At 44.5% G+C, this 22,683-nt stretch overlaps 1 protein-coding gene across 2 annotated transcripts in view; it reads left to right on the forward strand.

Moving 5' to 3' along the window:
* The first annotated feature begins 452 nt into the window (after positions 1–452).
* LOC147159611 (thyrotropin-releasing hormone-degrading ectoenzyme-like) overlaps positions 453–22,683 on the forward strand; it is a 30,240-nt gene continuing 8,009 nt past the window's right edge. Inside the window, exons 1-10 of one of the 2 annotated variants that reach the window (XM_086059664.1) lie at positions 453–1,863; positions 3,619–3,836; positions 6,665–6,944; positions 8,810–8,936; positions 14,984–15,138; positions 17,408–17,521; positions 20,807–20,944; positions 21,211–21,276; positions 21,951–22,016; positions 22,281–22,459. In XM_086059664.1, the coding sequence (XP_085915790.1) occupies positions 1,366–1,863; positions 3,619–3,836; positions 6,665–6,944; positions 8,810–8,936; positions 14,984–15,138; positions 17,408–17,521; positions 20,807–20,944; positions 21,211–21,276; positions 21,951–22,016; positions 22,281–22,459 (1,841 nt within the window). In that variant the 5' untranslated portion in view covers positions 453–1,365. The remainder of the gene's footprint in view (positions 1,864–3,618; positions 3,837–6,664; positions 6,945–8,809; positions 8,937–14,983; positions 15,139–17,407; positions 17,522–20,806; positions 20,945–21,210; positions 21,277–21,950; positions 22,017–22,280; positions 22,460–22,683) is intronic. The other variant, XM_086059663.1, reaches the window with a different exon arrangement.

Here is a 22,683-nt window from a genome sequence, read left to right on the forward strand (position 1 = left end):
GGGAATGAGTTATTTTAACCGGGTGATAAGTTAGTGTGTGAGTTAATGAATTTAATTGGTTTGCTATTTTTCATTAACAGGTTAGTTGGTTAATTGTTGCTCAATTGCTAGCTTGTGCGTGTCAGCATGCAAATAGTCACTAGGTGTTCTCCCAAGGTGGCAGGCAGAAGTCACATGATCTGCTCCTTCGGTGATTGGACACCTTGTCACGAGTGGCATACAGGTGAGTTGCATCCTTTTTTATTATATGTTTTTTTTTCTGGTGAGTTGCATCCGGATGTCCGCTTTGCAGCTGGCGTGTGACGTGACTTGACGTCCCTCCTGCGTTTCTATTGGCTGATGCTGAAAGTTCTCAACTTTTTATCACGTTATTCAAATCATGCTTGAAGTTCATGGTTCGTATCTTCGTGTGTGTGTGCGCGCGCGCGTAGCCGAGCAGGCGGTCTCCGCGCGCACGAGCCCAGCCTCCTCCTCCTCCTCCTCGTTCTCCCTCCTCTTCATCATCCTTATCCTCCCGCAAGAGGATGTGAGCGCAGCAGCAGAAGCGGCGGCGCAGCGGGATGACAAGTTGACGACAAAAGGTTCGACTGTTTGGGACGCTTCCGGACGTCGTCGTCACGTCACGCTGCACGCGCGGGATGGTTCCACTTTGTTCAGCGTGGACACGAAGCTGCCGCTCGCCTCGGCGGAGGAGCGGATCCCTCTCACCCATCCGTCGGCTGTGGATCCGTCCACTGCCGCTACCGCCGCTGTGCTCGGGATGCTTCGTGGCTTCCAGCTGAGGCTTCCTTCGTGACGGATTCCCGCGCGGCTTCGGCTTGTTTTTACCTGCGGAGGACTCGAGCGGAAGGAAGGAAGCCATTTCGGGGAGAAAAATAAAGAAAAAGAATCCCGTCAGCTTCTTCTTGCGGACTCAGCAAAGTCCGCGACTGGACGGAAGCAATCAGCCAATCAGCTTCCGATCATCAATTAGCGGGGGCACGTGTGCACGTGATGGCTCGACAAACACATTTAAAAAAATCTTTTAATGTTCATTTCTTTTTACAGTAGAGCTGTTGTGTAAAGTATGATTCGACTTTTATTAATCGGATTAATTCAGTCATTAATAGTTGAGCTGTAATGGGGAGCACAGGACAAGTAATTTGTTCGTGTGCTGCGGGTTATTTGCATATCAGAGGCTCATTTGCATATTGATGTATTTTTATATTTAAATACTTATTTACATTCTACTCTCGCTCGCAAGTCGCCTCAGAGCAATATTTCCTCTTTCACCACTTCCTGGTTTGAGGAGGCCTCCAGTTATTGGCGCCAATGTGATTAAACATCGGGCCAATCACAGGAAAGTTCCGAGTTGCAGTTGGGCGCATGGGCCTGCGTGACCTGACGTCGGGCGTCATGCGCAACGGACGCGGTATGTCTGAGCAGTGGGCGGCACCCGTGACCGGCGGGCGTCCACGCGTGGGCGGCGGCGAACGTCCGGCAGGCGTCCACAAGCGACTCGTCCTGGCCTTCGCGCTGTCCATCCTGACGCTTATCGTCGTCACCGCCGTGGCCGTGGCGCTGGGTGTTCGCTTCGAGGACTGCGGGGCACCCGAGGAGGGGACGACGGGCGCGGCAGGGTCGCCGGGGCACCGGGGCGCCAACAGGTCGAACGGCGGCAGGGGCGAGCGGGTGTCGGCGGTGGAGGATGAGGCGGCGCAGCCGTGGAGGCGGAGCCGGCTGCCGGGCGCCCTCAGGCCGCGCCACTATGACCTCAACGTCGCCGTTTACATGGACAACTTCACCTTCTCGGGTGATGTTAGCATCGACATCGAGTGCGTCAACGCCACCAGGTTCATTCTGCTGCACGCCGACAGACTCGAGGTACGAGCACACTCTACTTGACGCTCGTTTGCTCTACCAATTGCAAGTAACATAAATTTCACACCCTACTTGATGGCATTTTTGATGCCTTACCCTACCTTCTTGATTCCATATTTGACGTTTGACACCCTACCTGGTTGATGTCATGTATGACGCCACTAATTGCACACAAGGTCAGTGAGATCACTTCCTGTTTGAACACGTGGTTGACTGGAGGAGCAGCAGTCTGTCAGCACAGCCACGCCCCCTTCCTCCATCATCCAATCAGAAAACAGCCTGTGCGCACGTGTGCATGTGTATTTGTGTATTTTCCTGCTGGTGAGGTTTATTTTGGTTGTTTCCTTGTTGCAGCTAATTACGTGTTTGTTAGGGTTCATTAGGTTGATGTTGAGGTTTATGTGTGAGGTTAGCGCGCCTGCGGCGAGGCTAACTTGTCTCTAACGTGACAGCAGATTCTTGTTGGGCCCCGCAGACGCCAAGCTGTTGATGTTGGTGGTCAGGAGGGTCCTCAGAGAATGGGATGCTAGGTCTAGTCCTGATAGTAGATTCTAGTTTTGAGACTAAAGTTTACTCCAGGCAGAAGGTTCTAGTGTTATCCCATGTAAGGTTTTCCCCTTTTGAGTCCTCAGAGGGGGGTTCTAGTCCCAAGATATTAGTATTAATAACAGATTTTAGTCTTTAGGGAAGGCTTTAATCCCGCTAGGTTATTGTCCGGAGGAACAGATGTAGTTCCCAGAGATGGTTCTTGCCCCAATAGAAGGTTCTGGTCCTCAGCAAGGGTTCTAGTCCAGAGAAGGTACTAGTCTGGCGAGTGTGATTCACTTTCAAGTGGAGGATCTATATTCCAGAATATGGTTTTTAGCTCTGGGAAAAGGTTTTAATCCTCCAAAATTGTTGTAATCTTAAGAGAAGGTTCTAGTCTCATGCGAAGGTACCCAAAAGAATGCTTTAGTTTCAAGTCATGCCTCTATAATCCCGGGATAACATTTTAGCTCTGAGAGAAGGTTTTTGTACCGAATGTCGATATAAGTCCCCAGAGAAGGTTCTTGTCTTGAGAGAATATAATTGCACCAAGGAAAGGTTCCAGAACCAAAAGAAGATTTGAGTCCAGAGAGAAGGTACAAGTCCAAAGAGAATACTTTAGTTCCAAGTCAAGTTTAATAAAAAAAAAAAAGACTTTGAGAGATGGTTTTCGTCCCAAGAGAAGGGTCTAGTCCTAAGAGAAGTTTTTAGTCCTGAATGACAATTCTGAGAGAAGGTTCTTGTCCCGGGCTAATGTTATCATACCAAGGGAAGGGTCTGCTGAGAGAAGATTCTAGTCTTGAGTGAATGTACGAGTCCCAGAAGATTATGAGTTTGTGGGAAAGTTCTAATCCTCATAGAAGGGTTTAGTCCTGAGAAAAGGTTCTTGTCCCAAGAAGTTTCTCATTCCAAGGTGCGGTTCTAGTGCTCAGAGAAGATTCTAGTCTTGAGAGAAAGTTTGACTCCCTGGAGAAGGTTTTGGTCTCATGAGAAGGTTCTTGTCTCAAGGAAGTTTCTTGTCCCAGGATATGGTTCTTGTCCCAAGTTAAGGTACTAGTCCCGAGTCAAGTTTCTAGTCCCAGTATAAGGTTTTCATCCTAAGGAAAGAGTCTAGTATGAAGAAAGGATTTTAGTCTTGAGAGGAAGTCCCAAGATAATGGTCTTGTCCCATTGAATAAGGTTCTCGTCCCAAATGAAGTTACTAGTCGAGTCGCTTTCATGCTGCGGCTGCAGGTGTCGAGTGTGTCGGTGACGGCCAACAGGCCGGGAGGCGGAGCCATCCGCGTCCACCGCCACTTCCCCTTCCCGGCCAATCAGATGCTTGTGCTGGTCCTGCATCGAGAACTCAAAGCTTCCAGGACGTACCGCCTCAACGTCACCTTCGACGCCGCCATTGAGGACGAGCTGCTCGGGTTCTTCAGGAGCTCCTACACCCTTGACGGGGAAAAGCGGTACAGAATTCAGAATCACCTCTTACACACTGATGAACATCATTTTACTCATACACACACACACACATGGTGAGGTACTCTGTGGTGCTGCAGCAGGTGGTTTCCACTCCAAAAGGTCAGATTTCACAACCACAACATTGATTAACTCTCTAAGTCTTACACACACACACGCATGCGCATTCTCACACTCACGCCTTATCTTATGAATTTCCCATAAATCCGCTGCAGCGCTCCTCGCTGTCGTGCGGATGGGAAACGGACTGATGCATTTTTCACTACACTTTCAACGTGTGTGTGTGTGTGTGTTTGGGGCCAATGAAACACTGTTTACTGCGATGTCATCGCTTCATTTAGCGTGTTAGCATTGTCGCTGCTGAGTCTGCTGGAAAAGTGGCCCATAAAAATAGACTGAATACACTATTTCAACACCTTCCTTCCTTTCTTACGTCCTATTCCACTATTCCTTCCCTCCTTTACTTCCATCCCATCGTCACGCCCTTCCTTCTTATCTTTATTTTTCCTTCCACCCTTCCTTACATACATCCCTACTTGCTTACTCCCCTTATGTGTGAATTTTTTAGCTGCCGAGCTGCGATGTTTCACATTTGTTTTTGCCTGCTTCTCACCGCTGGCTGCTTTCCCTCATCAATACTCAATCAATACACACGCACACACACACTTAGTCATCCATTCAAAAGATATTCCTACCACAAATGTTGACAAAACATCAGCATGCAGGGACTTCGAATGTGCGCGTGGGTCTGTGTGTGTGTGTGTATTGGTTTTAAGGATGAGCAGGATGCAGCGAAGCGGCTAAAATCACAAGCTAACATGATCGTGAAGCTCAGGACAGTTTAAACGCGTCAGTGCTGGAGGTGCTAAAATTAATTACAACACATGCACACACACACGCACAGGTGCAGTCAGTTGGAAATGTCACATGACCTGACAGCCACTTGAAAGCAGGCGATGATGAAAAATATCAGTAGTTTATTCACTAATTTGTCACGGTGAAAACCGGCTTCATCTTTCAGGTATAAAAGTACAATCATGTCATTGTAAAACAGCGAACATGTTAACTTGCTAACATACAACATGAACTTTTTTCTAAATGTCATGTTTGGGGAAACGGGGTCAGTCCAGTGCACGCTGGCGACCAGTCCGTTGTTTGTGTTTTGTATCCGGTGTGCGAAAGCCGACACCGTTGGATGCACATTTTGCTGCAAAAATGATGACTCAGCGCCTTCGTCCACTTCCTTTGTAAAACGATACGTGCGATAGAATTCAAAGAAGTGAGCGAAATTGTTGAGTCATGATCTTCTGAGAGAGAGAGAGAGAGAGAGAGAGAGAGAGAGAGAGAGAGAGAGAGAGAGAGAGAGAGAGAGAGAGAGAGAGAGAGAGAGAGAGAGAGAGAGTGTGTGTGTGTGTGCGTGCGCGTATACTTCCTGTGCCCCAGGCAAGATTTTTGCAAATTAGAGTGAATAGATCATCATATAATCCTGGAAACAATTGAACTCGGCACATAATCCTGTCTCATCAGATAATTCCACAATCAATGTGACTCAGCACGTAGTCCTCCAAACAACGACAGGATTGATCAAATAATCCCATGGAGAAAATGTATAACTCATGAGATCATTCCATCTAAAAAACATGAAAATCATCTGATAATCAGGTATAAAATAGGACTCATCCATTTATCCTGCAGGCGACATATAATTTGGCAAATAATCACTACAAATAATCCTGCATGAAAAACTCGATCATTAATACAGTATCAAAAACATGAATGGTTAAACAATCCTGATAAAACCATGTGCCTTAACAGATAAAGCCATAAAAACATGATTCATCAGATAATCCAGTATAAAATAGCATGTCATTTTTCAACTAATCCTGCAAACATGTGACTCATCAAATAATCCCATTTAAAAACATCTCTGTGATTTGTTATAATACTATATAAAAACATGGCTCGTAATTAAACATGACTCATCAAATAATCCCACATAACAAAGCATGACCATCAAATAATACACTCAAATAAACCACTATAAAGCAGGATGTCGTTTTTCAACTAATCCTGCAAACATGACTCTTTAAATAATCCCATGACTCCCCAAATAACCCTATGTAAAGCACATGACTCATCAAATAATCCCATATAAAAACATGTCTGTGATTTGTTTTAATTCCATATAAAAACATGTGCCTCACAATTAAAACATGATGCATCCACTAATCCCAGATAACAAAGAATGACTCATCAAATAATCCAGTATAAAACAGGATGTCGTTTTTCAAATAATCTCCGATAACAAAATATTATTGATCAGATATCCAGTATAAAGCAGGATGTCATTTTCCAAATAAAATTCATCAAACATTCATCAAATAATCCCATGACTCACCAAATAATCCCATAAAAACATGTCTGTGATTTGTCTTAATCCCATATAAAAACGTGTGCCTCACAACTAAAACATGATGCATCCAATAATCCCAGATAACAAAGAATGACTCATCAAATAATCCAGTATAAAACAGGATGTTGTTTTTCAACTAATCCTGCAAACATTCATCAAATAATTCCATGATTCATCAAATAACCCTAGCACATGACTCATCAAATAATCCCATATAAAAGCAAGACTAGTCAAAAAATCCAGTATAAAACTGGATGTCATTTCTCGTAATTTCTAGCATGTCGTTTCTCAATTTATCCTGCAAACACGACTCATCAATTGATTGCATAAAAAATCAAATTAGTGGCCTAATTGTGAAAGTGGCGATGTTTGACGTGCGACTGGCGTTGCGTTTCTGCTCAGCTACCTGGCGGTGACGCAGTTCAGCCCGACGCACGCCCGCAAAGCCTTCCCGTGCTTCGACGAGCCGGCCTTCAAGGCCACCTTCTCGCTGAGCCTGCGTCACCACCCTCAGTACACGTCGCTGGCCAACATGCCGGCGGTGGAGAGCGGCGAGGACGACAGCGAGGACGGCTGGACCACACGCCATTTCGCGCGCACGCCACGCATGTCCACGTACTACCTGGCTTGGGCCGTATGCAACTTCACATCCAAGGAGACGCGCACCGACGGCGGAGTGGCGGTGAGACTCGCCACCCATCATGTCCCCTCTATCCTCATCAAGTTCCTCTCATGTCCCATTATGTCCAATTTGGTCCCATGCTGACCGCACAATGTCCCATGACGCCCTAATTGTCCAGCGTGTCCCATTAGGTTCCCATTCTATCCCATAAAGTCCCTAATAATGATGATTCTTCATTGTGTCCCATCATGTCTCATATCTCGCAATGTCCACATCATGTCCCCCATTGTGTCCCATAGCCAACATGAGTATGAAAGTCAAATTAGGTGTAGTTTGAGTATCTGGAGAGATGATGTCATCACATTCCTCCTCCAGGAAGTTGACACGGGTCACTTCCTGCCATTGCTGCACGCAGCTGCGCCACGTTAGCGCACGACACGCGGCGCCAGCTGTGGCCCGTTGGTGGCGCTCTAATGGGAGGCTTTTTTGCCGCTTTGGCTTCTTTTTCCAACGTGCGGGCACACACGCACGCACATGATATGATAATATTGGACGACAAGGACAAAGACGAGCGCGACCTTGTTCCTTCTGTGATCATCTCTCCATCAGCGTAATTGCACATCATCCGTCTTGACGGACACGCGCACTCAAGGACACGCACACACACGCTGGAAGAAAATGTCACAAATCACACTCACACATTCTCATCGTTGGCGGAGGTCTGCGTGTTGTCATTCAAGAAACAAATGCTCATGTATCATTTTACCTGTGCGTGTGTGTCTGCGTGTGTGTGTGTGTACAGGAAGTGTTCTCAGTGGCAAAATTAATCTCATATTAACATTCTTATTAGTATCTTGAGGCAGCAGACATTGTGTGTGTGTGCGCGCGTGCGTGGATCTTCCTGTTCCCCCTCTAATGAAAGCTCCTTTGAGCTACGTATCATGCAAATTAACTTTGTGAATGGAAGTGATTAGGAATGAATTATATTTGCAAAATGTCATTGTCCTCTTTTGTTCTTGCGTATCATGTGCACACGCACACGCACACACTCACAGTACATATGTCGCACTAGATATCGCCACACACCGGTTAGCATTTAGTAAAGCTAATACATTAGCATGTTGCGCCTTTTACAAATTCTTGAGAGAAAATTTGTCTTCAAAATGAACCCCGACTGTCGTGACAAATTTGATCTATATTGTTTATTTGGTTGTTACTAACCTAACTATGAGATTCATTTTTCAAAAAATCATTTCCAGTTTAATACATTTTGTAGAAACTATTTGGACGTACGCCGCCATTGTTTTTTTTTTTACGTCGCAACGCATTCAGTGCGTAGTGACGTAGAATGGCGGCTGCTCTCTGCCGAGCAATGTGAAACATGCGGTCGGGAGAGTCACCCTCCCCCACGCCGTGCTCTCGACATTCACTAAACGCATTCAAGAGTTTTGATCGTCCCTTTAGGAACGCTACGGAAACTAACCCTGCTTTCTTTATAGGCGTTTCACATTGCTCGGCAGACAGCCAGCCGCCATTCTAGTCACTAAGCACTGAATGCGTTGCAACATAAATAACAATGGCGGCATACGTCCAAATAGTTTCTCCATAATGTATTAAACGAGAAAGGATTTTTGAAAAATGAATCTCATAGTTAGGTTAGTAACAACCAAATAAATAATATAGAGCAAACGTGTCATTGCAGTCTGATTTCCTTTTAACACTGACACACACTTACGGTGAGTGTGCCAGTGAAGCTAAACTAAGCCTGTTGCTAACTTGTTAGCGCGTGTGTGATTCATCTCCGTCCCTCATTGACATTTTTCTATATTCTTATTTCTTTATATACTCATTCAGTTGACTGGATCAAGCTACTTGCGCATCATTCACATCTGAATATAAATTAATAGCGTTTTTCCCTCCCCCAGATCCGCTTGTTCGCCCGACCGGACGCCATCGCCAGCGGCGCGGGCGACTATGCGCTACACATCACCAAGCGTCTTCTGGGCTTCTACCAGGACTTCTTCCAAGTCCAGTACTCACTGCCCAAACTGGGTAAGAGCACTTGGCTTCCTCTCACCGCCTTTTTGTCAATTGACGTCTTTGTTTGTCCGCTCATATGAGGAAGCGTTCAAAATCTCCAGGTTAGCTTAGCGTTAGCTAGCAGCAAGTCCACAAGCGGATGGCTTTGCAATTGGTTTAAAAAGATAAATGGTTCAGAAAATGGATGGATGGATGGTTGGAGGAATAACCTGGGTTCTGCTGTTCGACAGTGTGCGGCAAGGGATCAAATACGTTTTCTTAAACTAAAGGTTGATGCTACATTGCCGTTAGCGTATCGGCATACTTTGAATTGGAGGCTTGATCAAGTGCTTTGGACAACATATGGTGTAGATAAAGCACTAAAAGCGCCCTCCATTTACTTATATTTATTTTTGTGGACTATGAGGTGTTTTTCGGCAAAATTAATCACTCATTTGAATTAATTCAGGATTTGGTGGTTAAAACTGTAAATGAACAGCGATTATGGATTTGGATTTGTGATTTGAAATATCTTCAACTGCCTTTAAGACAGTCGCTGCACATGGAACATTCCGGTCTTGTGCAAAACTTGATATCAAATCCAATAGTGGTGTTATTTTCAATTAATGAAAATAAAACTAATAATTTGAATAATCTATCCGATGTTGGGCTGGCCATGCTAACATCTCTTGCGGTGTTGTCGTCTTGCGGCATCTGGCAGATGTCGGCAGCTGTTGCTCGTGCGAGCGGCGGCCACGTTGATGAGCGCGTCCAGTCGTGCTGACGCGTCTGAATTTGCTCTCCTCCTTTGGCCGTTTTTCGCCGGCAGCTCGCTGGACGCGTGCGAGCGTGGCAGACATCCCCGAGCCGCCGGGCGCCATCTGTTGTCGTTCGGGCCTCCGAGGACCGCCAAGGGATGGCGCTGCAAAGGTCCTAAAAATAAACATGCCGCTTTTTTTTCTTGGTTATACTAAAGGATTCAGCATTTTTTCCCCCACAATTTGAAAGAGTTTTCGGTTGTGGCTAAAATAATCCAAGCGTCAACAATTCTTGTGACAGCATATTTCTTGCCAATGTGAAATTGGCAGAATTCATGCTATTCGCAGCACAGCACAGGTTCCGCCCCTCGTACTGTTCGACCAATAGCGAGCCTGGATTACGGCAATCACCAACAAGGTTGTTTCAGTTGACGAAAACGAATCACAAAAACAAAAATAATTAAAAAAATGTAAAGTGAAAATTATATTATTATTATTAATTGTTATTATTATTATTTATTGGCATTTAATAATATAATTTAAAAAAGGGACAATTCTTTAAAAACATTTTATTATTATTATTATTATTTATTTATTTATTAGCATTTATTTTTCGGGGATATTCCAATCCTGGGTTTGGAAGTTTGTTTTTGTTGGCGTGTGTGACGGGGAGCAGTGGGAAGATGAAGATGAAGAAGCGGGATAGTTTGCGCCTCAGCGGCAATGTTGAGGCTCAGGTGATCCGCCCTCGCGCACAATTGGACGCGACGTGTGTGGACTGATGTGTTCCGTGGAGTTCTGCGTCCATCTGGGATCCGCACACACGCACACACATGGCACCGCCGCAGGGTTCACACACGCACACCTACACCATGTGTGCTTTTCTGTCTTTGTCTGTCGGCCTAGTGCGTCGCCTCGGGCCGACATGCAACAACAGATGGACTTAAGCAAAACACACACACTGCTATGTGACACACACGCACGCACGCACGCACGCACACATGGAGAAAGCTTGAGGCCAGTCAGCTGTCTGCATGCTGCTCTCAAGTCGCAACGAGTCTACTTGACTTTGTAAGAAGAACAAGAAGTTACACAAGATCCCTGCTGCTCTTTTGTTCCTAATATTGTGACCCGAATGAAACTTGCAGACCCTCTGAGGGGCTCTTAGGATGATGATGATGATGATGATGATGATGATGATGCATATCTGTTACTATGACAACACCAGTTAGTGGGTGTTAGTGGCAAACATAGTGACTTAGCTATGCAGCAACAATAGCAGCACCTGTAAGTGTGTGAAGTAGTTGCCATAGTGATGCCTGTTCATGGGCGGAGCAGTTACCATGGCAACCACAACAATTCAAAGTGGATGTAATGGCTACCAAATGGACACTTGTATATAATTATCGGGTTACCATGAGAGTGACACCTGTTTTTGGAATGTTGCAGTTACCATGGCAACCATATTGATGTGGCGACTACCATGATGACCATACCGACACCTAGGAGTCGTTGTAGAAATTGCCATGGCAACCATATGGACACTTGTAGTGTGTTTGTGGATGTAGCAACAATACTCAGTGGTTGTATTGGTTACTGTGATGACCTTAGTGACACCTGAGAGTTGTTGTAATTGCCATGGCAACCATATCATCACTTGTTAGTGACTGTCAGGGTTTCTAGGGAGACCACATTAACACATATATGGGGATGTAGCAGTTACCTTGGCAACCATGGTGACACCTGTAAGTGGCTGAATTAGTTACCATAGTGACACCCTTGAATGGGTCTGTCAGTTACCATGGAGACCATTAACACCTGTAAATGGATTGTAGTGGTTACCATGTCTATTATAGTGACTCATGTGAGTGTATGTAGCAGTTACCGTTGCAACCTACCTGGCTGTAGCTGTTACCGTAGCAACACGTGAAGTCCTGTAAACTGCTGTTGTTTGTTGCTCGTCAACCGCCAAGCTTGTTGACTTGAGTGAGCTACAACATCAGGACCATGGTTCATCTGTAATCCTTGACCACTCAGCGAATCATTGACCCGGCATCTGTTACCACGGCAACGTCTCTCTCACTCTCACCATCTGCGACAACCGAGCGAAGTTACGCAACTTCACGCAACTTTTCTCCTCAGAGGTTTCGGACGTGACGAGGACGCATCTCGCTCTGGCGGATCCGCTCGGCCGCTCATTAACGAGCAAATGAGGGCGTGAGTGCGTGCGTGTGTGTGTGCCGATGAAATTAGGGCGCGTCAAAAGCACTTCCTGTGTGACTTCCTGCTCACGCTTATTTCAGATCAGCTTTGCCGCAAGCTCTCAAAGAACTCCGATGAATGCAATTTGTTTTAGCTCTAATGTTTTGCAAAGCAATGAGTGACATGAGTCTGTGTTTGTGCCTGTGTGCGCGCGTGTGTGTACGTATTGCGCGTGGACGGTCCTCACGGGTACGACTGATGTCTGTGAGTTGGAAAAACAAACAAGAAGAGGATGAAGGGGAAAGCAGGATGTTAGTCTTGCGTGCGTGTCACATCACAGGCGATAAAGACAAAGAGAAAGTCAACAATCTTTTTTGTTGTCACACTCAGCCTCTTTTCATCAACTGAGCCTTTCTGCTGACATTGCAACGTTTTAAACGTCCGCTAACCACTTATAATCCACATGCTACATGCTGCATGCCACATGCTACATGCTACATGCCACATGCTACATGCTACATGCTACATGCTACATGCTACATGCTACATGCTAATGGCGGAAGCCTCGTCAGCTTCAAGTGGAAGTCAAGCTTAAACATTTCTTGACAATAATATGTTATATGTAACCTAAAGTCTAAACATGACATTCTGATTCATATTACATTTGTGGAATATGAATTATGAAGCAAAATCCATCTCAGGGGGCGGCCTTTTTGCATTTGCAATGAAATTGGGGGGAAGCTTTATTTTTGGAGTAATTTTTTCTTTATTTTCAGTTTTTCTGAGTAATTTTTCCATGTTTTATAAAAAAAATGTTTTCTCTTTTTCTGAATACCTTACTCTAAAACATTAATAATACTGTGTGTGTGTGTGTGTGTGTGTGTGTGTTACTAACTACGGTACATACCTTACCTTAACTGAGCCAGAAAGTACGTTGGAGGTATGCGGGAACGTGTCCGCCTCCGCTATTAGCCAGTCTGCAACAAGTCACTTGGAGTTCAGAGGTAAAAAAAATTATAAATACATTTAGTAAATTATTATTATTAAAAAAAAATTATTTTTTATTTTATAAAAAAAAAAAAAAAAAAAAAAAAATTATAAATACATTTAGTAAATTATTATTATTAAATTGCCGCGACCCTTGTGAGGACAAGCGGTACAGAAAATGGATGGATGGATGGATTATTATTAAATTACTTTTTTTCTGTTTTTTTTCTAAATCCCCCACCTGTTTTTCTTAATAATTTCCCCCCATTTTTCTTAGTAATATTTCCTCCTGTTTTTTTGAAATAATTATTTCCCCTGTTTTTCTGATTTTTTTTTATGACACAAAAAATATTCAGTAAAACAGAAAAAAATATTCCGAAAAACAGAAAAAATATTCAGAAAAACAGAAAATAAAAATACTCAAAAAACAAAGCTTCCTAGAAAAAAAACGTTTTTTTTAGGAAGCTTTGTGAATGCAATATGCTTCCGTACCTAATAATATTCCACTAACGCACTATTAACCAGAATACCATATTTAGAACATATTGTAAAAAAAAATTGGGGTTGACTTCCACTTTAAAGTTGACGAGATGAGGACTAATTGCCGTCCTCATGACAGACTTTCCTAAGTTACACTTCCAGACGCGACCTCTTCTGACCGGTTCGGAGCCTCCAGTCGCCGCCGCTGGACTGCACGTTAGCGTAATGAGCCGGCGTGCGCTGGAGGCGGCTCGAGGGCTCGACCAGCCGCAAACATTAGCGCACTAATCCACTAATTGCGCACACGTCAACTTTGATCCTCTCGGAGGCCGCACGACCACGTTGCTAGCAATGGGACAAGTGTGTGTGTGTGTGTGTGTGTGTGCTTGAAGAAGAAGAAGGTGGCAACATAAGCAGGCTGACCTCGTCGACCATTATGGCACATTGTCCTCACTGCAGACAGTCGCCGCGGCAACAAACGCTCCTCATGTGTCCAGGACAAGGAAGAAGAAGAAGACAAGAGAAGACGCGACGAAAGGAAGCGAGATGAGAGGAAGACGATGTGCCACAAAACGTGATGAAGAAACGGAAAGAAACACGAGAAAAAAAGAACAAGAAAGAATCCGCGTACTAAAATAAACATTGACGCTATTTTCAGCATCAGGACATGTCATGTGTGGGTGCGATTGTGTCGCTGTGTACGTGTGTATCAATGCATGGTGGTGTGTGTGCATGTCACTGCTGTGTGTGTGTTATGTTCAAGTGTCAGCCTACGTGTGTGTGTGTGTGTGTGTGTTGTATGCAGACAAGCAAAGGCCTCCGGCACACTTCAGGTGAATCACATGAGACGCCGCTGCCGCACTCTCAAAGTCAATCTCATTTGGGTGCGAGTAAGTGTGTGAGTGTGTGCGTGTGCGGGCAGGCGCCGCTGCGGTAAAACGAAACGATTGGTTTCACTTCAATTTCAATGTGTAATTCCTTTAATGTCTCATTTGCATATTCCACCTTAAACCTCATTTACATATCGGCCTTGGGTGAACGCGGCGCCTTCACGCCTGCCAGCCAATCAGCTGTCGGGATATGCTCAATCGTGCCAAAAAAGAAACCAATGAGATTTGGGCCTGTCAGCAAACGCTGTCTCGTGATTGGCTGCTGGTCGAGGGGGTGCATGTGGGGCATTTTGGATGTCTGTTTCCATGGCAACTCAGCACTTTTTTTTTTGTGTTTGTTTAGTTTTGCAAGTCATTTGGGGTGCTAGCTAGCAGCAGGCTAACAAAATGGACGCCTGACAGATGATTGACAGCTGTCAAAGCGGAGTGCTCTTCCTCGCCTTCATCATCATCATCCTCATGTCTAATGACGTGATGGCTTTTTGCCACTTTTGTTAAACACTTTAAAACACATTTAAAAATATACTTTTCTTCAAATGGTTTTTAAATACTTTTCTAAAACACTTTTATCTAATAATATCACTCGTATTTTCTAAACACCTTACGTTACCAATTTTTAAGAATGCTTTAAAAAAAATCAAAACTCAAGTTGTTTAACACATTTTTAAGACACCTTTTTTAATGCTTAGCTAAGCCGCCGTCCAGAAGGTCAAAAATATCAGACGGATTATGCGACCCGTTTTTTGTGCTCTGCGTGTTACAGACTTGCTGGCCGTGCCCAAACACCCGTACGCCGCCATGGAGAACTGGGGCCTCAGCGTTTTCGTGGAGCAGAAAATCCTGCTGGACGCCCAAGTGTCGTCATCGTCCTACCAGATGGAACTGACCATGGTGGTCGTCCACGAGATCTGCCACCAGGTGAGTTTGCCCAAGCGCTATATGCTAATGGCGCAATTAAGTTTGATGACGTTTTGAGCGTGAGCAGACAAAAGGGCGTCAACGCCAAAAGACAAATGCAACAAGATGGCGGCTGCTGCGCAGAAGGGGAGTGAGGGAGCCATGAAGTTCGGGGCCAGGGGGTGTGGAAACAGGAAGTAGGGCGAGAAGAAAGATTATAATGTCTGTTAAGTGTGTGTCTGTGTGTGAGTGACACAAATTTACTTCTAAGTTGCGTATTTAATCTTAAAACGCTTCTAACATTATTTGTGTGTTTCAAATGAGCCAATGTGTATTCTCGCTCCAGCGTCTGTCAGTTTGAATTAAACACACACAGGCACCCCCCCCCCCCCCCCCCCCACACACACACGCACAAAGGCATATGCTCGTAGGTGTTGTTGGCTCGTCTCCGAGGAAGTCTCACATCAGTTTCGGACCTGTTGTCGTGGAAACGAGCGCACAGAGACAACTTGTCCAATGTGGTGATATGAGAGAGTCGCGCGGAGAAGTCTCATTAGGATTCATTGGCTTCACTGCACACACACACACTCTTGCATAGACACAGACTCAGACTTAACAAATACGCAGACACATACACACACACACACACACACAGATATGTATATGTGTGTACATGCACACACACGCACATAATGTACGCGCATGCACTCCGCGTCCGATGTTGTTGATGAGAAGCAAGCAGCGATGAATCATCTCATTGTTCTCTTTCCACCTGGCTTGATTTTTTTTCTTTTTCTTTGTTGGTCTCCACTTGAGTGCTTCCTTTCTTCTTCGCATTTTTTCTTCTACGCCTTCTTTTCTTCTTTGCCGTCTTTTCTTCTTCTGCTTCCAGATGCTTGAGTTTGTCTCGCAAGGACAAAAGCGACTTGACATGTTGTGCAAGTGAAGGACGCATTTCAAAAACTGAATATTAAGTTGTTTGGGGGTTTTCATAGCATCTCCTGCTGGTCGTGTTGTGCTGCCCCCTGTAGGTGTGGAGTTCACACAGCGCCTACAAAAATCATTCAGTCAACAAGCATGCATTATAGTGAAGTAGAAAATGGTTTTGTAGCAATCAGTGTGTGTCCGTGTGTGTGTATAAAAGCCTTTCTTCTTGGCTCCCCAGCCAACTTTTGCCTACGAAAATGTCTTTTTTCTGCCAAATAAGAAAGGTTGAAAGTGCCTCACACTTCAATGTTGAAATTTCCGGGTAGTGATGATGAGGTTGTGATTTCGCTGCTGTGTGTTGAGGGCATCTGATTCGTGTCCAGTGTTGTTTGTCGAGCTCTTCTCATGAATATTAACGAGGTCAGCCGCCTGCATCTTCATCAAAGTTTCTTTTGTTGGTGGAGATGAGGAAGAAAAGAAAAAGGAGGACGAGGAGGAGGAGGAGGAGGATGAAGGTGGCACCACCTCCACCCCACCCTCCTCTTTTCATCTTTCTGCATTTGCGAGCATAATTAATTGAATGAGGCCCAATTAACGCGATGCCGCCTTCTTTGTTTTGGTTAAGGGTGAGGCCAGAGCTTTTAGCGGTTTCACAACCTTGTCCATGTTGCTTCAAGGTCACACACAACCTGTGATGCAGAACATGTAATAAGCATGCACTGATGTGTTTGAATTTTGTGACATGTAACAAGTGTCACGTGACGTGTAAGATTGTGTAAAAGTGTCATGCGACATGTAAGATGATGTGTAACAAGTGTCACGTGACATGTAAAACTATGCATAACAAGTGTCATGTGACATGTAAGATTATGTGTAATAAGTGTCATGTGACATGTTAGATGTGTAACAAGTGTCGCGTGACATGTAAGACCATGTGTAACAAGTGTCACGTGATGCGTAAGATTATGTGTAAGAAGTGTCATGTAACGTGTAAGACCATGTTTAACAAGTGTCACGTGACATGTAAAACCATGTGTGACAAGTGTCACGTGACGTGTAGGATTATGTGTAATAAATTTTATATGACATATAAGACTATGCATAATAAGTGTCACGTGGCATGTAAAACAATGTGTAAAAAGTGTCACGTGACGTGTAAGATAATGTGTAAAATGTAAGATTATGCGTAAGAAGTTTCATATGAGATTTAAGCTGATGTGTAACAAGCGTCGCGTGACGTGTAAGACCATGTGTGACAAGTGTCACATGACGTGTAACATAATGTATGACAAGTGTCATGTGACGTATCAGACTATGTTTAACAAGTGTCACGTGACCTATAAGATGTGTTTGTGCATGGCAGTGGTTCGGTGACCTGGTGACGCCGGTGTGGTGGGAGGACGTGTGGCTGAAAGAAGGCTTCGCTCACTACTTCGAGTACGTCGGCACCGACTTCCTCTTCCCCAAGTGGAACATGGTGAGATGTACATGCACACCCGACGTTATGCATATGTACATTCATCTACTCTATCTATGCCTCCATATGTACAGCGCATCAAGTCACTGGAGCTTTTCCACAACGACGCTCCCATTCGTCCCCGCTTCACAGTCTTCACAGCAACACTTGGTCACGCACCACAAGTTTACATTTAGGCGCAGCAAAGAGCGCAGTACAGGACGCACGCGCGCACGCACAGAAAGCGAGGTAGCCTTTTTAAAAGTGACTTAGCGCGTTTGTCATTTGCGCGGCTGCATCACTTGGGATTGAGACAAAGTGTTTGTCCAATTACGATTCGATGATGATGAAGAGGACCGCTTGCGTGACATTTACTTCACTCGCTTCTTCTTCTTTATCTACATTTGCATGCCGCAGCAAAACAAAAGTCTCATTTGACTAATTGAGTGATTGACTGACATGAAGTTCTGAGGAGAGGAGAGCCGTGCTTTGGGTATCTAATAATGTGACAAAAACGTACAAAAATGTATAAAAGACATCCTACACAGCAGTGATGCTGAATATGAAGTAGATGAAGTATTCATCCGTGAAGGCGTTTTTGCTAGTCAAACAGTTTTGCTCTGACCAACCAATCAAAGATGGCAACATTTCTGATGTCATCTGTTTGTGATTGGGTCAAGGAACAAGACAGTCCCATTGCAAATTTTGTTGAAGTTTGAATACCCTTAAAGGGACTGCAACATGAAAAATCTACTTTTTGGAGCTTTTAGCCATGTTTAAATGCTAATTCCTCACCAAAAACATGACCAGAAGTTGTGTTTTCCTCTATTCGCCCCTGTATGAGAACTCTTCAAGCACCAGCCCCTCCCAACCTGAGAAAACGAGCTGTTGGCACAGTTTGACGTCATTGCGTGCGGCTCCACTCCCGCACCGCCTCTGCGGACTAAACGCACGCCCACTTTCTCTGAGACCTCCCTCCATGGGATAATGACAAAAGTAGCCTTTATCAATAAACATTCTGTCCAAATGGTTTCAAAGCAATCAATTATTCGTCACATTTGCAATGCCAAAGTGCAATGAAATGACAATAATCCATTGGTTGACACTGGTGTAAACTACAAGTAAAACATTTGCGTTGATGAATTTAAATGGATGGTGTAGTGCAGTGGTGCCCAAGTCCGGTCCTCGAGAGCCCCTTTCGAGCCTGTTTTCCATGTTTCCCTCCTGCAGTGCAGCTGAATCTAATGATCAGCTAATTAGCAAGCTTTGCAGAAGCCTGATAACGATCCTGATCTTGAATCAGGTGTGTGGAGAGAAACGCGGAAAACAGGCTGGACAGGGGCTCTCGATAACTGGACTTGGGCACCCCTGCTGCTTTTTTTCCCTCCTCCTTCTTCCCTCTTAACCTCTCTGCTCCCCTCCTTTTCCACGATTTCTTGAGGCAAGCACCCGTTTTTGTTTCAAATGTTTATTCAAGAATTGATGGCTTGCGTGACCAATTTAGAGTCCATTTTATCTGTTCGGACGACGTCATGAGAGGGGCGCGGCAGCCACAGGGGGAGAGGCGGGGTTTTACTGAACCGAGCATTTGACTTTCGGGTAGGAAAAATAGCCACCGAAATAACTCATATTTCATAAGAAATGACATCGCGATTGTGTCAAAGGTAAGATTTCATCATTATATGCCCATAGTTAACTGGGGATAATATATAAATAATATAGGGATAAAGAAAGGGATAGAAATAAATAAATAAATTAATAAAGGGATAGAAACGGGGAAAAAATGAGAGCACGCACCTTAGTTGAAGTCGCATGAATTGGCACGATGAAATGGGGCAGGTTATATCAACATGGCATCATAAAGAGGCTGAAATCGTATTGGATCACAAATTGATCATCTACATATCATAATAATATAATAACGCATCAGATTTATATAGTGTTTTTCTGTAGATATGTGTTGAAAAGCTGAACAAATTGAAACTATGGAGCAAATACAGCCGTGCCATGAAAAAAGAGTTGTATTCATTCCAGGACGACACTCGTATCTCAAAGCTGGTTTCTCAAATCATCTTTCCCCGGTGAAATGAATGGAAATGCAACACAATCAAAATAATTTTTTATTCATGTTTCTCAGAAGAAATGTGTGCTCAACATTTTTGTACTGTTTGCAAACACAGTAACCTGCCAGAATGGAAAATGGGAACAGAAAACACAACTTTACCTAATATATGTTCCTTCGTTCTTCTTCTGTGGTGTTTATTGGCAGTTGGCAAGCCTTAAATATGCATTAGCGCCACCTACTGATGTTGTCTTTCACTGCAGGACAACCAACATGTATTGATGATGGCAGATGTCGCCACATTTTCTGGCACCATCTGGCGCTCTTGTATGTCAAATTTTTGCTCTTATCTGAAGACAAAAATATCTCGGCCAAGTGACGGCTCGTATCTCGAAGCACTCTAATGACTCGTGTCTCCAGGCACCACTGACTGCATTTGAATTTCGGTTGTAAATGTTGGTCAGCGTTCATGGAGGTCAAAGAGGATGACCGGCAGCTATTTTGCAGCTTCTCCAGGATATAGTCTGCTCCCTCCATCTGCGAATGCACACACACATGGACACGCGAGGACCCATCTGCCACACAGTCCTCGCCGCTCAATTAGCGTCCGGGCTAATTAGTGTTCTTTGCTATCAAGCGCTCTCATCCAACCATGGCGTCCGGCTAACGACAGCTAATTACGGCTAATTGTGTAAAATGTGCTGGCAGGCTGTGTCCAGGTGTTAGTCTTAGCCCATCAGATGGGTTTGATCAACACTAAATTTATTCACAACAGCTACTTGTTTTGGTAGATTTTATTTGGGAATTTCTGCTTTTGTAAATCACGCAGCAAGCAGCACGTGTTCACTTTACATAATCACAGTAAAAAAAAAAAGAAAGAAGAGAAAACTCAATGTAGGTTCATTAAAAGTAAATCCAGTAAATCTCCGCAATGCTTGAATTATTCTGATCCCAGCTGATGCTCTTAATGAAAAAGTTGCTCTTCATTAAGTTAATTAGCAGCGAAAACCCGGCAAAAGTTAAATGGAAAAAAATGCACTGTGGCTGATTAACTGTGACATTCATTAGAAGGAAATCTCTACTGTAAGCGCTAATTAGCTGGGGCCACACGCTCCATGATTTAGCCTGAGACAGACAGCACTCGGTAAAGATCGATGGGTTCGTTTGCGGAAAAAAAACAATAAAGTGGACTTGTTAACACTTTTTTTTTTTATGAGGTTTCAAATAGTGTTTTATCTTTGCAGGAGAAGCAACGTTTCCTGACGGACGTCCTCCACGAGGTGATGTTGCTGGACGGCCTGAGTTCCTCTCACCCCATCTCGCAGGATGTGCAGGACGCCGCCGACATCGACCGCGTTTTTGACTGGATCGCATACAAAAAAGTACAAAATGCCTTTGTCTATGCAGGATGTGTGAGTACAGATGTTATTTACAGAAAGAGAAGTGGTTCTAAAATTGAACCGTGGGGGACCCCTTCGATTCGCCCATATGTGCCCCTGATGGTGATGTTAGTCTACATGTGCCTTGCTATTGACTGGCAATCAGTCCAGGGTGTACACTCGAGTCAGCTGGGATAGACTCCATCTTCTCAAATGAAGCGTTGGACAGAAAAGGGATGGCTAGATGATTTTTTTTGTCTGTCCCGTAGGGGGCAGCACTGATCCGGATGCTGGCCAACGTGATGGGACAGCGACTCTTCCGGGAAGGACTTAACGTAAGCCTCACTCACGGCCCTTGCTGTGGGTCAGCAGGAACAAATAACGCAATGCATGAGAGGAGGTGAAGCGTGTACGACGGGGATCTCAGATCTTGAGAATGTTTGTCTTTGGATGTCAGCCGCATGAAAGCGAGCGTGATTTTGTTGTGGAAAAGTGACGTGAGCGGTCGCTGCATTATTCATCGAGCCGTAACGTGCGTCGTGTTAACGTCCCCACAATGACTAACAAGAAAATTATTTTTACACCATGTTGGGACCTACTTTGAATGTGTTGTATCCAAATACTTTCTTCAGTATATTGACTCGAATATTTCTTAAGCAAAACATTCTGCGCTTCCTCTTCACTGTGATGTAATAGTGGGTCTCATTAACATAATAAGCACCTCCCACTGTGCATTCATCTGTTCCTAAACTGTTTAGTTAAATGCAGGCCACAAATATTTTTTAAATTTTTGTTTGCGTTGGGATTATTTGATGAGTCACGTGTGGAATACAGGATTATTTGATGAGTCATTATTTGAGAACAGGATAATTTAATGAGTCATATGTAGATTGCATGATGATGTCATAAATTGCGTATTGTTTTCTCCTCAGGGTAATCTGATTAGTCACATTTGTTGGGTGTTTGTTGGATTATCTAATGAGTGACATGTTTGTTTGTGTCTGTCCAGGATTATCTGCTGAGTCACATGTACGGCAACGCGGCGCGTGACGACCTGTGGAGGAAACTGTCCGAGGTACGAGTGCCAAGCGAGCGAGCAGCCAGTCTGCTCTTAATTATTTAAGGAAGCAACTCTAACAAAGCTTCTTAGACCGGACCGACGGATTGGGTGAGATGAGAAAGCTTGTTGCCTTGGCAACGTGATGGCCGGACCACCACGGAAAAAAAACCTCCCTGATTACTTTTTAACTTGGCCAGTTAGACATCAAACCATGAGCTCGTTTGTAGGAAAAGATGTGATTGCCCAAAATTAATTCTTGGCACGTGCGTTTGTGTGTAGGCCATGCGGTCCGAGGGGCGGGACATCGACATCAGCGCCGTGATGGACAGGTGGACTCTGCAAATGGGATACCCAGTGGTCACCATCAGCAAGAACCAATCAGAGCAGCTCTCCACGCATTACATCACAGTCAGCCAGGAGCACTTCCTGTATGGGCAGGATGGGAGGGGCAACAGCAGGTGAGTTGGCGTAACGCGTTGTGACGTGGCCGTGATGTGGTGTGACGTGTCATGGCGCGTGGCGGGGTCAGCTGGGGGTCTTTCAGTGGTCTCGCTGCCTAGTGAAGCACTCACATTGCTCACGTTGCCATCATTTATATTTGATTGTCATGTTTTATTCACGCCTGCGCGCCTTTTCTTCGCCACTTTTTTCAACCTATTTTCTGCTTCATCAATACTTCATC

This window comes from Leptonotus elevatus, chromosome 17 (assembly GCF_054856555.1).
Source record: "Leptonotus elevatus isolate MCC_2025b chromosome 17, RoL_Lele_1.0, whole genome shotgun sequence".
NCBI classification, from domain to species: Eukaryota; Metazoa; Chordata; class Actinopteri; order Syngnathiformes; family Syngnathidae; genus Leptonotus; species Leptonotus elevatus.